The sequence below is a fragment of the Bombyx mori genome, chromosome 2, assembly GCF_030269925.1.
Source record: "Bombyx mori chromosome 2, ASM3026992v2".
In the NCBI taxonomy this organism is placed as follows: domain Eukaryota; kingdom Metazoa; phylum Arthropoda; class Insecta; order Lepidoptera; family Bombycidae; genus Bombyx; species Bombyx mori.
Genome location: NC_085108.1, coordinates 8,043,415 through 8,060,624, shown reverse-complemented (window position 1 = coordinate 8,060,624; position 17,210 = coordinate 8,043,415). Strand labels below are relative to the sequence as shown.

General features: G+C 44.7%; 1 protein-coding gene across 10 annotated transcripts in view; it reads right to left on the bottom strand.

Annotated features, from left to right (window-relative positions):
* Window positions 1-17,210, bottom strand: part of LOC101737442 (talin-1) — a 123,375-nt gene that overhangs the window by 27,834 nt on the left and 78,331 nt on the right. For all 10 annotated transcript variants that reach the window (XM_038016894.2, XM_038016914.2, XM_038016906.2 and 7 more), the window contains exons 30-47: window positions 16,747-16,876; window positions 16,263-16,387; window positions 15,764-15,932; window positions 14,353-14,445; window positions 13,794-13,868; window positions 12,519-12,681; window positions 11,501-11,628; window positions 11,276-11,407; window positions 10,995-11,180; window positions 10,161-10,315; window positions 9,413-9,556; window positions 9,202-9,335; window positions 8,750-8,862; window positions 8,170-8,328; window positions 7,526-7,686; window positions 2,556-2,658; window positions 1,183-1,313; window positions 109-241 (exon numbers count right to left, since the gene is read on the bottom strand). In XM_038016894.2, the coding sequence (XP_037872822.1) occupies window positions 109-241; window positions 1,183-1,313; window positions 2,556-2,658; window positions 7,526-7,686; window positions 8,170-8,328; window positions 8,750-8,862; window positions 9,202-9,335; window positions 9,413-9,556; window positions 10,161-10,315; window positions 10,995-11,180; window positions 11,276-11,407; window positions 11,501-11,628; window positions 12,519-12,681; window positions 13,794-13,868; window positions 14,353-14,445; window positions 15,764-15,932; window positions 16,263-16,387; window positions 16,747-16,876 (2,434 nt within the window). The remainder of the gene's footprint in view (window positions 1-108; window positions 242-1,182; window positions 1,314-2,555; window positions 2,659-7,525; window positions 7,687-8,169; window positions 8,329-8,749; window positions 8,863-9,201; window positions 9,336-9,412; window positions 9,557-10,160; window positions 10,316-10,994; window positions 11,181-11,275; window positions 11,408-11,500; window positions 11,629-12,518; window positions 12,682-13,793; window positions 13,869-14,352; window positions 14,446-15,763; window positions 15,933-16,262; window positions 16,388-16,746; window positions 16,877-17,210) is intronic.

Sequence of the window (17,210 nt, the reverse complement as noted above, 5' to 3'; positions counted from 1 at the left end):
TCATTCCATAGCCGGATGGTACGTGGCAAAAAAGACCTCTGGAAACGCACTGTGGATGACCGCAGTGGCTCCAGGTAGTATGAGGGGGGGGGGTTATCACACACGTACCCTTTCGTTGACGAGCTTGGCGCTGTCGGCGACGGCGCGCTGGTTCTGCGCGATGGCGGACAGGCGGCAGTGTCCCCCCGCCTTGATCAGCTCTGATATGCTCTCGCCCAGCTCCACCACCGCTGATCGGATCCTGGACACGAAAGGCATACATTAAGTACTGCCACCACGCCAGAAGTATCTTATACCTTTAAACGAGCAATTCTTGTATATATATTATATATAATCTGAATCTTGGAGACGGCTCCAACGATTTCTATGAAATTTAGTATACAGGGGATTTCGGGGGCGATGAATACGATTAGCTAGCTACGATTTATTTTCAGAAAATGTTGTTTTATTCGTGTTTTCAAGAATCAATTTTATCGATAATCAACTTTATGACTCTTCCCGACATCTATTGGCGAATAATAATACTATTTTTCATAATTGAGAGCAACTGACTGCTTTAAAGACACAATAACACTAAAGCTATTTCAGCAGATGGCGTTGTTAATCCGCCCGAAGCCACTTAAAAATGCCTAAACGATCTTGGAATATTTCATCATTTTATCAATATGTAATTCGTATTTAAATATAATTTGTAAAAAACACAATTTATCAAAAAAAAAAAAAACCTATTGCACTCGGGAACTGCGGCGGTAAAGCTATTGCATAGCATTTTTTATCAACTTATGCAATTATAATTAGACAATGATAATTTAATATTAAAACAATAATAAAACAAGACCACTCTATATTAAACATTAATAAAAGCAAAACCTTAACTGTCCCCTTCACACTCATAAGCTAGACCGTGCGAGAGAGAGATGGACAGACTTTTCATGATGCGCATGCAGTGTGACGTCACGCCACGCGCTTATTCACAAACACTACACAAGCGCAACGTGTGAATGTGTTGAACGCGAGCTACATGGTAGGCGGAGTGAGGGGTGGAAGGTTTTTTTCGTTACGGAATTTCATGATTCCGCTCTCAAGACGCGCTCAAGGCCCGCGATATAATCTATGCAATAGCTTAAAAACGAGCAAAGCTCGATCATCGTCTAGTTGACACTGTAGGACGGGCTGGTCGACCTGTTGGCGACGTCCCCGCTGGGCGTGGTGGCGGAGGCGCCGACGCTGTCCTGCGCGAGCTGCTCGTACTTGCCGCACATCTCGTTGCCGAGCTCCACCAGCCGCCCGGGCTCCGTCGCCGCCTTGGCCGTCTGTATCAACGCAAAACTACGTTACCCTACTGCGTCTGCTGTGGCGCCATCTATCCGCTACAACTCACAAACTCTTCAACGACATTTAATTAACTTTCGAGACAACATATCGACGCTTGAAAGGCAAACGTGACTAAGCGACAACGCGTGAACTTTACAGTAGAAAATTAATTTGAAATATACATAAGAAATACCTGAAAAAAATATCTATTTTAACGAATCTAGCTGTAGGATTAAAATTATTTTAATAGACCTAGAAATATATTTTTTTGCGCATCGAATATGGTTATTGCCTATCATTTATGTACAAAGCAGTTATTGTCGCTTAGTCACGTTTGCCTTTCAAGCGTCGATATGGACTTTTTAGCGAAAACGCGAGGTGTGAATTGTTTTATTTTGTCTATTTGTCTATTTAGTTTTTCTTCAAGTTTAAATGTGTAATAACGGTGGTTTATTAACTGTAGCTTCTCGGGATCCTCCAAAAAGTCCATTGAAAAAGTTTCAGCAAATGACCACCATTTTACTGAGATTATATTTCATCCTATATCATCTCATCTTATTTCATTTAATTTCATGTCAGTTGATTAATTTGAGTTTCTTACGTTTTTTATTATTCATAAATTGTAAATAATTAAAACGGCGAATTATAAAAATGTTATTACTTGACGCTGGCTAATGCACAATCCGTGCGGGAGCCAAAAAATAAAGAAGCAAATGAAAAGAACATAGAAAATGTAAAGGTTGGTGGCGCCCACTTAGAATTAGAATTTTTAGAAAAGTTATTTGTATTTGTATTGTGGAGTAAATAAATTCAATTATTATTATTATTAACATCAAATGAGCCGTGTGGTTGTCGAGCCACCCAGAGAATTACAATAATGCTTGGCGAAGCTGTCGAAAGGTATTATACTGGTGGTAGGACCTCTTGGGAGTCCGCACGGGTAGGTACCACCACCCCGCCCATTTCTGCCGTGAAGCAGTAATGCGTTTCGGTTTGAAGGGTGGGGCAGCCGTTGTAACTATACTGAGACCTTACAACTTTTATCTCAAGGTGGGTGGCGCATTTATGTTGTAGATGTCTATGGGCTCCAGTAACCATTTAACATCAGATGGTCTGTGAGCTCGTCCACTCATATAAGCAATAAAAAAAAAGGTAAAAACTTGACGTTTCTAGTTCGACTCATCGCTGAGGGTTACTCTCTATTCAACCTTCCTTTACAAAGACAAAGACAATCAACATACCATGTCAGTGGCCAGTCTCGCTATCTCCTTCGCGACTCCGACCATCCTTGTCTGGTAGTCGACAAACGAATCTGATTCATCGTAAGAGCTGAGCAGAGACATTCTGTTGACAAAACATAATATTATAACTACAGTTTAAAAAGAAACTAAAGCACGCAATGTAATGCAATTATGAGGCAATGGACGCGCGATATCAACTTCGCTTTCCATTGCGGAGTCATTAAAAACCGTAATGCCAATTCCTTGGGGTTGTTACCATTGCTGGGTAGTGACCATAAATCTTCGTTTCGCCAGGGGCTTTAGACACACGTTTTTAGATTATGTTATATACACATTCAGACTAAGGTAAGCTCACGTAAAGGTCCTTTTAGGTACTTTTTAGTACTTTGAGGACTGTCGAGTTTCCCGCCCACCCGATCGTAAGTTGTTACCGTCGCTTATTAACGTCAGTTCGACAGGGACACAATCTTATTACACATCTTGTTTGAAAAAGAGCGCATATAGACAATTACAATGAATTTTAGTTCAATTTTTTTGTTGTATCAACCTCCACTGTGTTTTAGCTTTAGCGGTTCATGACAATTTGGTTAGATATTATCAATTTTATGACATTTCATTGACTCAAACCCTTGACTTCTCAGTTGGCCCTTTCTATCCGGGCTCACAGTGCACTACAGGTAATCTATACTAATATATAAAGCTACAGTGGTTTTTACGGATGTTCCGTTATAACTACTGAACCGTGCATCCGATTGACTTGAAACTTGGTATCCATGTAGAAAACACATGTACTTAATGGATAGGCTAATATTTATATGAGTGTTGGACTCCCTACACCAGTTGCGGGGGCGTTAATGATGAGAATCTTTGTGGGGGTGAGAAATAATATTGTTAATTTTAAATGCCCAGCGAAGCGGACGGGTACAGCTAGTTTTTAATATGAATGTTGATACTATCAGGCAAGGATTAATAAGACACGTTTTCAGTTAAGTGACTAACGTATATTAGGATTACAACTATAAGGTGCTATCGACAGCCCGACAATCCCGAGACTGACGTAGCATCATTGCAATATAATTACCGCTAACACATGCATATAATCCTTAGTTGCTATGGGGACATTTGTGGTCCCTACATGAATAACGATCACTACACGATATGAGGTAAAAACGACAACGCACCGCGTCTTCAAGTTTAGCTGCCTTAATTTCTCCATTACAACACTCGTAACAACAAGCGGACGTCAACACAAGCAGTGCGCTCGGCTCGGCGAGATCGACGCGCTGTACTAAATTAAAACATCAATCGCGCTTCACGACTCGCGCGCCGGGGTGGACTGAGACGCTTTTTAGTTTTGAACTGGTGGCCCGAAAGCAGGTGAAACTGGAAAGGACTCCGAAAGAGACCTAACAACTCAATAGCAACTGCTTCGCGAATGAATCTACTACCGGATCGGAGTCGCGACCCGCTGAGAAGATCCTGCGAGAAACTCAGCGGGCTGATGCCTGGGTTAGATTGCGCGTCGAACTCTTTGTCGAGTTCGACGAGTACGGTTACCGGGGTCCCTAAGCCTGCTCCTAGTGTTAGAGCTGAAGACGTCTAATGCACGCGTGTCTAGGGCGACGACGATGACTGACTCCTGCGTGATCGAGACGCATCTACCGCTAACGTTATTAACAAGTGCAATCTGCATCGCTCTGTCCGTGTCATCCGTATAGGTAAGTGTCTGACTGCCCTGCTACGGGCAGTCAGACCTCTGGGTATGAATAGCGGTCTGTCACTGACCTTATTTGGTATTGTTTGATTGTAAACAATTATGTTTAAGGGATATATTTATTTATTTTTTTGCTTAAGTGGGTTGACGAACTCACACCCCACCTAATGTTTAGTAGTTAACGGAGCCCATAGACATCTACAGCGTAAATGCCGCCACCCACGTCGAGACATGAGTTCTAAGGTCTCCGTGTTTATAGTACAACGGCTGCCCCACTCTTCAAACCGAAACGCATTACTGCTTCACGGCAGAAATAGGGAGGGCGGTGGCACCTACCCGCGCGGACTCACAAGACGACCTACCACCACCAGGTTACTGGTTTATTTAAGGAATATATACTTCTGGATCGATTCAAAATAATCTTTCGCTGATAAAATTGCGCATCATTCCTAAGCATCGTGGAATTTTATTTAAAAAAATTTAGCAATAGGAAACACATGGCGGTAATATTAATTATTTTATCAAAATAAAATGTGGCTAATAATAACTAACAATCGTCAATAATAACAAATGTATAAGTAAGTATATATGGAATATGTTACAAAAGTCACGTTTAAATATTAGTTTTGTAACAGATATATTTTCACGTCACAATTTCAAGTTTTATCCGTTAAAACAGACAACTATTCCATTATTAGCAATGACCCTTACGAACAATTAGGGCGTGTTTACAATTGACTTATGTTTGTAGCCGTTACGAAAGCACCAGTCGATGCGTGATCGCACCGCCACGACCGCACCGCGGGCAAAATCATTAGCTTTCAAAAAAGCACAACTAGTATGTGGAAAGGAAGGCCTCGCTATATGATTTGCGTAGAAATTATATCTTATATTTTTTTTATATTTTTTTACTGGTGGTAGAACCTCTTGTGTGTCCGCACGGGTAGGTACCACCGCCCCGCCTATTTCTGCCGTGAAGCAGTAATGCGTTTCGGTTTGAAGGGTGGGGCAGCCGTTGTAACTATACCTGAGACCTTAGAGCTTATATCTCAAGGTGGGCCCATTTACGTTGTGGATGTCTAATGGCTCCAGTAACCACTGAACACCAGGTGGACTGTGAGCTCGACCACCAATCTATGCAATAAAAAATAAAAAAACATTATCTGAATTTGTCCAATTCGTCGGCATTCTCGAACCGACAAATTGCAAAATTAATTGAAATACGAGATTAAACAGATTTTTGTCTTTAAATCCGTAGTCGCGTGTGTCCCGCGCTTTATATTGATCTGGTTCAGACATTGAATTTGGCGCTAAGCCAAACGTTACGAAGATCGAACGCCCACTAACACACAACGACACTGAGACAATTCGTATTAAACCGCTGCAGTCATTGCGTGCCGCTAAAAGCTACTTGGTATTTTAGGACATCGCTCTAAACGGGGTAGGTGGTAAACAAGAGAGTTAAACAAATGTATGTATGGAGACGTTTCGCGGTACGTAAATTAAATGTATCTCCTATACGTGCAGTCAAGCAAGTATTGTTAAAGATAACTGCTGTTTTACTATTAGAAAAATGTGTTATTATATTAATTGCGATAAATTGCTATTGATGGTTACGATCATTACAGAGGATCTCACCAGTCTGCATGTTTTTTTATCAACCTTAATTTTATTTTTTCGAACTTTGAACAATGGCTGCGTGTTATAAATGAATGACCAGATATCTAAACTCCCAAATAAGAACTGAAATAATTAATAGAGATTGAGTTGTAATAACACTAACGCATGTCATACTGATCAAGCAGCATAGAGTTCAGGTTCGCGACATCAGTGTTGACCGTCCGGTCCGGAGCGTCAGGTGGACGTTGTAACTAAGCTATACTCAAATGGTGATCTAACCATGAGTATAAATAGAGTTGATTGATTTTGTAACTAAATATAGCTTCCGATAAAACTGTAGTGACTCAACGGCAGCGAGCCGTGTACCGCGTCGCTGGTTCGAGCCCGGCCGGTGCCGGTGCGGATGGTGTACAGTTCACCAACACTATGTATCGATGGGTCCCTGTGTGGACCCATCCCGGCTCTCTGACGACCAGATATGCCTAAAGTCTCGTCGATAAGAAAGGCGTGTGTTTTGTTTGGATTCCCCAAGGTCTCTCTGATCGCGAATGATGTCACCACCTGGTCGTAAAATCTAGGAATAGTCGGTTTGGCACTGAACTACACTGGTGCTGACGCGGCGCGGGACCGTCAGCTGTTTGACGTCTAATATTGAGATTGAATCCAGTAGGAAAGAAGCGGTGACCGAGTAATACCATTTTCAAATTGTTGGACCATCGATATAGTTATACCAAACTAGCTGACCCAGCAGACTTCTTAGTGCCTCAATCGATAAATAAAAGACCTAAACTTTTGTATGAAATAAACTTAAAACAAACAAAAGGAATCCGTCCGACGTGGGACACATCAAAGGAAATACAAAATTGTTATTTTTATTTAATTCCGAGCATTTTCATATTTATCTACCTTTTAAAACTTCTCTGGACTTCCACAAATAATTCAAAACCAAAATTAGCCAACTCAGTCCAGCCGTTCTCGAGTTTTAGCGAAACTAACGACCAGCAATTAATTTTTGTATATATAGATATACTATCAGACCCGGCCACACGTTGCTGTGGCTAAGGTTTTTCTTTCTAAATAACACACGGCCGGCTATGCTAATACCAAAAATTGACAAAGTAAGAACAATTGGGTTTCACTGTATTGCGCTTAACTACGAAATATATTTCACTTATACTTTAGCCACAGCAACACGTCGTGTTTATGCCATCAAACTGTAGCTTATGCGAAATGTTGGTATTTTTAACACAGAGCCGTCTATGAGATATCAATGTCAAACAGTGTTACAATTGTCTGTAAAAACTGATTTAAGGCGCCTTCTGTTTTAGACTTATGAAACTTACAATTAATAACAAAGATCAACATAAGAAATCATTTTATTGTTAATTAATAAATATTGCGACCATTAATCGAAATAAAAATCATCCTATCTTTCAAGTTGGATCAAACTGCACACGGTGTGCAAATTTAAGTTGAAATCGGTTAAGTAGTTTAGGAGTCCATCGCGGACAAACAACGTGATACGTGATTTATATATATATATATATATATATATAGATTTATATATATGTATGATTTATATATATATATATATATATATAGATCAGCGGACAAGTCCACGTCAGCGGTGGCGTACCTGCGCTCCGTGAGCCTGGTGAGCGCGCGGGCCAGCGTGTCGAGCAGCGGGCCCACGGCGCCGTGCTGCGCGCTGAGCCGCCTCACCCGCTCCGCCAGCTCCTGCAGCGACTCGCGCGCCTGCACCACCTGCGCGTCCACCGCGCCGTGCGCCGCCGCCGCCTGCACCATACCGCCCGTTATAATATTGCATAAGAGAAGTTTTTATTGGTGGTAGGACCTCTTGTGAGTCCGCACGGGTAGGCACCACCGCCCTGCCTATTTCTGCCGTGAAGCAGTAATGCGTTTCGGTTTGAAGGGTGGAGCAGCCGTAGTAACTATACTGAGACCTTAGAACTGATGTCTCAAGGTGGGTTTTTCCACGGGAGAAAATCACCGGATCCCCACCCGCACGGCAGGTGGGGTATGTGGGAGTCTTACCTCACTAAAAACTCCTGCCGCTCACAACTGGGGCCCTACCCCGGACCGGGCGGAAACCCAGTCGTGGTTATTGAGACTGCGGGACAGGGTTTACGCAGAGCATATTACATCCATCCTGATGTCTCAAGATGGGTGGCGCATTTACGTTGTAGATGTCTATGGACTCCAGTAACCACTTAACACAGGTGGGCTGTGAGCTCGGTGTCAGCCGGCGGTGTACTGTACCCTGGGGTTCCCGGCGGCGTCCCTGGCGGCCTGCAGCAGCAGCACGGCGGTCTCCAGCACGGTGCGCGCGTGCTGCAGCAGCGCCGCCTGCTCCGTTGTCTCCGACACGCCGGACGCCGCGCCCACCGCGCCCGACACCAGCGGCTCCGAGTACGACACCTGGGGACGAGAAGCATTCCACTGTTCCACTGGTTTTTTTTTTCCTACCTAAGCTGATAGCCTTGAGAGGCTATTTTAGCGTAACCTTAATTAGTAGGTGAGCTCACGGAGCTCAAGCCTGACGATGTTGCTACCACGAACCTAGAGCCATGCTTCGCAGAATCTACCACCGGATCGGAAACGCGACCTGCTAAGAAGATCTGGTGAGAAACTCAGTGGGCTGTGTCTATGGGTTAATTTACTCGTCGAGCCCTTCGTCGCAAGCGACGGGTTCGACGAGAACGGTGACCGGTGCTTGCAGTACCTAAAAGCACCGTTAGTGGATCGGGAGGATCCGAGATGACGTGTTTGGGGCGACGTCGACTGCTTTCCATTCTGTCCGCAGGATCGGGAATGTGTGTGGTGGGCGCGGCTGACGCACGTATTGCCTGACGCAGTGGCCCAGGTTCTCGGCCTCGGCCCGGGCGGCGACGCGCAGCGGCTCCAGACGCTCCAGCATCTCCGTGCAGCAGTTCTCGATCTGCTCCGCGTAACCTGGACGGATAATTCATTTTTAAAATCAAATTAAAATCCTTAACGTTGAAGATTTTCTCCGACGAGGAGGCTTGCCTTCTTACACGCGCGCACGTCACGCTGCTCGTCACAAGTGTATCCACTGAACAGTTATTGGTTTAGGAACCAATTCAAAGATCCGGTGTCTCCCACAGACAATGTTCTTATTCCTGGTCAATTAGGAGAAGTGGTCCCGCATCCCCATATCACGAAGAGGGAAACCAGTTACCGTAAGGTTTGTGTTGCTCACACTACACCATTTTATTTTCTTGTAAATTAAATAGTTTGTGAGTGAGCGTGCGTGTTGGCAGTGATAAATACCTTGCAGCGTGTTGGCCTTCCGGGGCTCCAACTCCTGGGCGACGGCCTGGATGGCGGCGTGGTCCAGCTCCCGCAGCTGCTTGTTGAGGGTGTCCAGGGCCGCCGCGCACTCGCGCTGCCCGGGGGCCTTCTCCCTGTGACACAAACAGTCGGCGGTCAGTACGGCGCGGCTCGGGACTTGGACAGCGGATGGAGTGGTGCGTGCGGGTACCGTATGTTGGCGACCAGCGCCTTGATGGTGTCGGAGAGCGTCTTGCTGTGGGCGGCCAGCGCGTGCCACTGCGGCCGGTCCTCCGGCGACAGCACCAGCTGCCCCGCCGCCTCCAGCATCGAGCACGACTCCGATATGATGTTCCTGGGAGCGAAAGAGGTCCCCAATCAGATCCACTTCAAAGCTCGATATTAATTTAGCAAGTATTATAACGTCATAATAAAACTACTGTATGCGCGCGTGTTTATGTTCATCGGAGCCAGAGGCGACGCGCGGGGGACAGCTCGCCCCGCCCCCGCCCGCCTCCCCGCATTTGTCTGACGTCGAGTGTTGTCCTTGAGTTTATCGATATTGAAAATTTACGCTAACACTATTGTGTTATTTAACCATGACTACTCCGCTGACTACTCCGCTTCCAATAAGTTCAGATAGAAAAAAACCTACTGAAAAAAGATACATACTGATTCCGACTCTGATCTGTCGGTTGTCTTTGATAGTGAATGAATTGGAATTTAATAAATATTTTTCTCTATTAGAAATAAACAAATAATTACTTATCACATTTATTTTATTTCATTAATTGCAAAATTACCTTAAGTTACATTAAACCAAATTGACAGCTGTTGACTAAATCGGTAGTTATTATCGACATTACTATAATTAACTAGGTGTCGCAGCACTACCGCATTCCTCAGGATGGACATGAACTCGCGCGCCTACTGTAAATAAACCGGTACTGGTAACGAACCTGCCGCACTCCAATATGTCCTCCTGGCTCCTGCGTCCCTGCTCGGATATCCTGGCCGGGATCGAAGCGAACTCCGGGCTGTCCGCGAACTGGCACAGCGACTGCACCGCCTCCAGCAGCGGCCCAGTGGCGCTGGCACACCGAGCCCGGTTGGCCTGGAACCAGTACATCTGTCATCACAGGTCGATGCCAGCAGGACGTCGTCTCTCAACCGACAGCAGATCAGAAATTTGAAGTCGTCGTGGCCTAAAGGATAAGACATCCGGTGCATTCGTGTGTAGCGATGCACCGGTGTTCGAATCCCGCAGGCGGGTACCAATTTTTCTAATGAAATACGTACTTAACAAATGTTCACGATTGACTTCCACGGTGAAGGAATAACATCATGTAATAAAAATCAAACCCGCAAATTTATAATTTGCGTAATTACTGGTAGTAGGACCTCTTGTGAGTCCGCACGGGTAGGTACCACTACCCTGCTCATTTCTGCCGTGAAGCAGTAATACGATTCGGTTTGAAGGAGGGGGCAGCCGTTGTAACTATACTTGAGACTTTAGAACTATCTCAAGGTGGGTGATGCATTTACGTTGTAGATGTCTATGGGCTCCAATAACCACTAGCACCAGGTGGGCTGTGAGCTTGTCAACTCATCTAAGCAATAAAAAAAAACACGAGTCACTGCGGCTGTAGCCACCAGCGACGCAGTAGGTACCGCCTCTGACTGCTGGTCGAGGGACGTGGACTCGATTCCTACATCGATCTTTGTCTGGGCGTTGAATATCCTATGTGGGTATATTCTAAACGTCTGTCAATCCATACGAGCAGTCCAGTCACCTCGCTGTAGTCCGTGTCCAGCGCCTTGATCTCCTTGACGAGGGCCGCGGTGGAGTTGGCGACGTCCTTGGCGGCCTGAACGAAGTGCCTCTTGGCTTGCGGCTCTGTGGTCTTGCCTGAGGCCACCCGGCACGCGTTGCAGAGGGCGCTGGTGTGCTTGGCTATCACCGTCGCCGCCGACAGGACCTGCAGACACACACGAGATGCAGGGCGGATCTAAGCGGTATTCACCGACAGCATACACAGCCGTCCAGACTTCGAACGAACTCCAGCACATTTACCTGTTGCTGGTTGGAGGCGGGGTCGGCCAGCAGGTTGCAGGCCTGCTGGATGGCGAGGGCGGCGCGCCCGAACTGGGCCTGGTCCACCAGCCCCGCGCGGCCGGCCACGCTGGACTCTTCAGACACGGCCACCTGTGAAGCCGGGGTTTATAGGAATAGTGAATTGTTTTACGTGACCCGTGTCGGTTGGTAGCGCGTCGTTGTACAGACGGTAGACAGACTCACAAGATAGGCGGCTTGCGCGGCTGCCTCGACGAGTCCATGGACAGCACTGGCCACGGAGCCCACGGAGCGCGGGAACTGATCCTGGTCTGCACGCTTCACGGCACTGGCCATCGACGACATGCCCTCGCCTAATACAAATATCTATTTTAAGATTTCATTAAATCATTTTTAAGCTATTCTATAACTTTAATTGCGGGCTTTGAGCGCGGCGACCGAATCAAGAAATTGCGTAACGAAAATAAAACCTAACACCCCCCACTCCGCCTACCATGTAACTCGCGTTCAACACATTCACACGGTGCGCTTGTGTAGTGTTTGTGAATAAGCGCGCGGCGTGACGTTGCACTGCATGCGCATCATGAAGATCTGCCCATCTCTCTCTCGCGCTTATGAGTGTGGAGGGGACAGTTAATGTTTTGTTTTTGTTAATGTTTATAAATACAGCTTGGTCTAATTTTATTATGTTTTAATATTAAATTATTATGGTCTAATTATAATTGCATAGTTGATAAAAAATGCTATACAATAGTTTTACCGCGGTAGTCCCCGAGTACCACACGTGTTTTTATTTTTATTTTTTATTGCATAGATAGATGGACGAAGTCACGGCCCACTTGGTGTTAAGTGGTTACCGGAGCCCATAGACATCTACAACGTAAATGCCGCCACCGACCTGATGATATGAGTTATATAAGGTCTTAGTAAAGTTATAATCCCCGGCACGTAACTTGGCAAGAGTCGTTAGATGCACACAAGTCGTTTTTTAGGTCTCTTTGGTTGTCAAGCGGGACGCGGGGAAAGACGTAGCATCGTTCCGAGCGCGCGATTGGTGAGTCAGTCGACCCTTGCCTCCCGCACCGCGTCTATGTTCCGTTCGCTCCCGATTACACTTGCGTCTACTAAAGTTGTAGGTACCCTTTGTTTATATTGAGTTTTTGTTACGATTTGTTATTATTGTTTTAAATTTGTTTACAATGCCAGGACCAAATACCAATAACCATATAGTCGATTCACTCACTGAGCTGCTTGCTGTGGTCGAGCACGGCGTCCAGACACGCGAAGTAGGAGAGGTCGGAGAGCGGCTGCGCGGGCGCGTCCAGCAGCGGGCGCGCGGCCTGCACGCTGCGCCGCGCCGCGCCGCACGCCTTGTGTCCCGGCGCCGCCTGCGTGCACGCGTCCACCTGCGCACCCACCAGCCACTCCACATACAACTCTACTCTCTACGACTCAAGTACGACAACGCTCAAGCACGGTCATGCTTCGAGTTCAAATTACAAGTGTTTTGAAATTATCAATACAATCTTAACAAACTTTTTTTTAAAGGATTTTATGACCTGGTAACTAAGACCTTTAAGTCATGTCTTACTTTAATTTGTATCTTATTTTTATGAAACATTATAATATGGAGTGAAATGAAATGAAATTAAGATGATTAATTTGAGACATTAATCAATTGGAATGAAATTAAACTGAAATGAGATGAGATAGATGATATGGGATGAAATATAATTTCAGTAATATGGTGGTTCATTTACTTAGATTTTTTCAGTGGACTTTTGGAGGATCCCGAGAAGTTACGTCGCGCGGCTTTGTTTCATTTTCCCACATTTGTACACTTTCACAGATATTAAACAGTTAATAAACCACCGATATTTCACATTTGAACCGCAAGAAACACTAAATAGACAAAATAAAACAAATTACACGACTTCACTCCTCGCGTTCTCGCCATAAAGTCCTCTTATCAAACTTCAAATTTATGTCGTACACAGAGCATATAAAAATAGAGGCTAAAGTATCCGTTTCAATAAAGCCAATCATGATGTAATAAAATTTTGAACAAAAGCAAAGGCAGCCGAGAATAATTTAAAAAAAAGGGGAATTTTAAATTTTATTTCATTAAAAATGTTCTGTAATCAATTAGCCTATATCTCGAAATGATTTTACAATAAGGAAAACTGGTCGATAATGGAACCCGAGGTTCACTCATGGCTTGAGTGAAAATACTGACAATAAGGGAATAGGATTTCTACAATAGCTCTACCCCAATCGGAGTACATGACTACCCCAAGCCTTGGTCCAGTCACAGCGCGAGTCCAGGGGCCACTTTTCCATCACCACGCGCTGGACCTTTGGCCTCACAATCAATTTAATGGACTCCCAACTCTATAAGGCTCGGCTGTGTCCCCGGCACCACCAGCGGACACAGGCCGGTCCCGTGTCATCTGCCGCGGACACTTGAGACCACGTGGAGTGTTTAAAACTCGTTAAGAAGCGCAGAAGCTTATCTCACCAGCTTGTTGATGCTGTCGGTGACGGCGCGGGCGGCGGCCGTCAGCTGGTTCTTGGCGTTCGGGCGGGATAAGTCCTGGGAACAAACGCCTATGTACATCCACGTGTTGCAATACACCCACAGTATCAACGCGTCGTTATATAACCCGTGAAGTACTTTTAATGCCTCCTAATAACTTCTTTGTTGTGAATAATTATATTTTTATTGTTTAACATCTAGTAACTCTACGGTCAACCCAAACACGAGAGTGCGCGAGCTGGTGTGGCAGCCACTCGCGGTATATTGGTGTATCACTTTTTGTTACCGCATCGGTCACTTTGACCACAAATGACGTCACGTGTTTGTGAAAAGAATAGGTCGGTTCTTTAAATAGTTTAAATGTTGTTTGGCTCTTGGCTCACGTGACTTATAGGATTTCGTTAATTTTACTAAAAGCAAGAATGTCACTAATACTCGTATACCAAACGATCTAGTTTTTCTTTATATTGCATTGTCAATCCAGAAATGTCTGTACAAACAGTAATGCGCGTGTGTATTTAGAAAAGCAGCAGTTCCTGACCTGGCTGACGGACTTCGCTGTCCCGAGGAGCTTGGAGGAGTTGACGGTCACCGACTTCATGGAGTTCACCATCAACGACTGAGTCTCGCGGTCCTGTGGGCGAGTACAGAATATATTATGTATAATGATGTAATGTTGTACTTTGGGAGGTGTTAAAGGAAAACGTCTTCTTGCGTGTATTCCATGTTTAATTATCATCTTAATCCTATAGTAGAATTATTTTGTCCGTGCAGTTTGGGTCATAAAACATAGCCCGGCTAGAGCGGTGAGCATGTTTCATTATCGATAAAAACAAATGAGTCATTAAAGGCAGGAACAGGACGGCGGGGTGGTATACGAAGGGTGGTGAGACATTGTTATGTTATGAGTCATTTGTTGTACCTACCTGCAAATTATAGTACATATGTCGAAGATAAATGTGATTTTGTGCATTCGCTCTCTGAATTTCTTTAGTGACACAATGGCTACTCCTTTGTTTTGTACCAAAACGGCAGAATTTATTTAAATATTTTGCTTGTTGGCAAAAATATACCAGCACAAGCACGTGTTATTATAAACAATGTGTTAAAATTTTTCACTGAAATGAGATAGATCCCGAAAAGTTACAAAGTATTCATTTCTGCCGTTCTCGTTAATTTGCTGCGGCGATATGTGGTGTAAGTGTTCGATTAGTGATTTTTTCTTTCATTTTTATCACTAACCCACAAAATGTCAAAACTAAATACACTATCGATAACGCTTATCGACAACAATAATGCGCATCACTATGCCCGTCCATAAGGCTCGTGAGTGGAAGAGAGAGCGAAATACTCGCTGCACCGCTCCGATTTTTTATGACTCAAACGGCACGGACAAATTCGTCCGCCTTATTAGGGGGACATACGAGATTACACCTATTAATTATGTTATATACTAAATGCTATGCTAATGCTATAATATATAAGTATACACACTTCAATGATATTATATTTATTTTGTAAAGTAACCAAAACTCGTTATGTTAGTAGATAATTATATGAGGCCGTCAGGGCAAAAGTGGCCTAAGCTTACCTGAGCATACTATAGTAAGCTTGGAGACAATGAGGTCTGAATTTACTTTTACACTGCCTCAGAGGCAAAAACAAAACGCGCTAAAATAATAATCTTGACAAAGCCATCTGTTATCTATGGGACAAAACTAGGGATAGGCCGGTTTTGGATCAAAATTTATTATGTTTTAAATAAATTGCAATATAAATATAGGATAGGCCACTTTTGTGCTGACGGCCACATATAATATTTTAAAATTATTGTTTACAATGGGAAACGAGTAAGTGGTAACGTAACCTTTACAATTTTCCAATTCTGAGCACTTGTGAGCACGCCTCTCGACAGGCGACTACGGAAAATTAAATACAGCGGTCCAGCTGACCTCAGTTTGTCCAGCCATCTCCATGCCGACTCCGAGCAGATTGTTGAAGGCCTGTCCGAAGCTGTGGCTGGAGTCCGCCAGGGTCCGGGGGTCGTCCACGCTCTGCACCACGGCCGACGAGGCCTGGCTGAGGCCTGCTGCCGCCGAGTTCAGCTGGACTTGGAGTTCCCTGCTCAAACAAACAACAAACAGCTGTCATACATCCTAAGCTGAGAGCCTTGCGAGGCTATTTCAGCGTAACCTTAACTAGTAGGTGAGCTCACGGGGCTCGAACTTGACGACGATGCTAACACGAACCCTAGCAAGGGCCGTGCTTCGCAGAATCTACCAGCGGATCGGAAACGCGACCCACTGAGAAGATCCGGCGAGAAACTCAGTGGGCTATGTCTGAGGGTTCATTTAGAGCAAGCGACGGGTTCGACGAGAACGATGACCGAGACTGGAACTCTAATCTCACAAATATTCACCCATGGATTTCCCATCTCATGAGCAACATTACCCATAGGAGCTGTCCGTGGGCGGGAACTCGCCCATGTTCAGAATGTTGAGGGTCTCGTTGATGTTCTCCATGGCGAGGTCCAGCTCTGTGTGAGACGGAACCGCTTCCATCGTCTGCTCTAGACCCTGCGGAAGGAGGAATACTAATTAAAATCCGGTCTGCATCGTAGTCTTATATATATAAAAAGGAATTGCTGTTCGTTAGTCTCGCTAAAATTCGAGAACGGCTTTGGCTAGTTTTGGTCTTAAATTTTTTGCGGAAGTCCAGAGAAGGTTTAAAAGGTAGATCAATATGAAAATGCTCGGAATTAAATAAAAATAACAATTTTGTTTTTCCTTTGATATGTCCCCCGTCGGACGGATTCCTTTTGTTTGTTTTAAGTTTATTTTATACAAAAGCTTAGGACTTTTATTTGTCGATTGAGGCACTACGAAGTCTGCCGCGTCAGCTAGTTTATATTACAAAGCATGCACATCTGACTTACGTGCGTGATGTCCTTGGCTATGGAGGCGAGCGCGGCGCTGTCCACCTGCTCCGAGCTGCTGATCTGCTTCTTGACCGTCTCCACGAGGGTCAGGGACGAGTACAGGACCTGCCGCCCTGATGATATCACTCTGGAACAATATTATGGAAGTATATGACGGCCGTCTGGTGTAGTGGTAAGTGACATGGTCACTACACAAGGGGGTCGCGGGTTCGAATCCCGCCAACCGAAGATATTTGTATGATAAATATAGATGTCTTTTCCAGGGTTATGGATGTATATTAAATATATGTATGTGAATAATAAAAATCTTACATTTATTTCCGTTATCTGATACCTGTAACACAAGTTCTTTACGAACTTAGCACGGGACCAGTTAACGTGGCGTGATTGTTAGTTAATATTTATTTATTTATTTATTATTATTATTATATGAAACAAGTAGTGCCCTTGTACTCTGTATC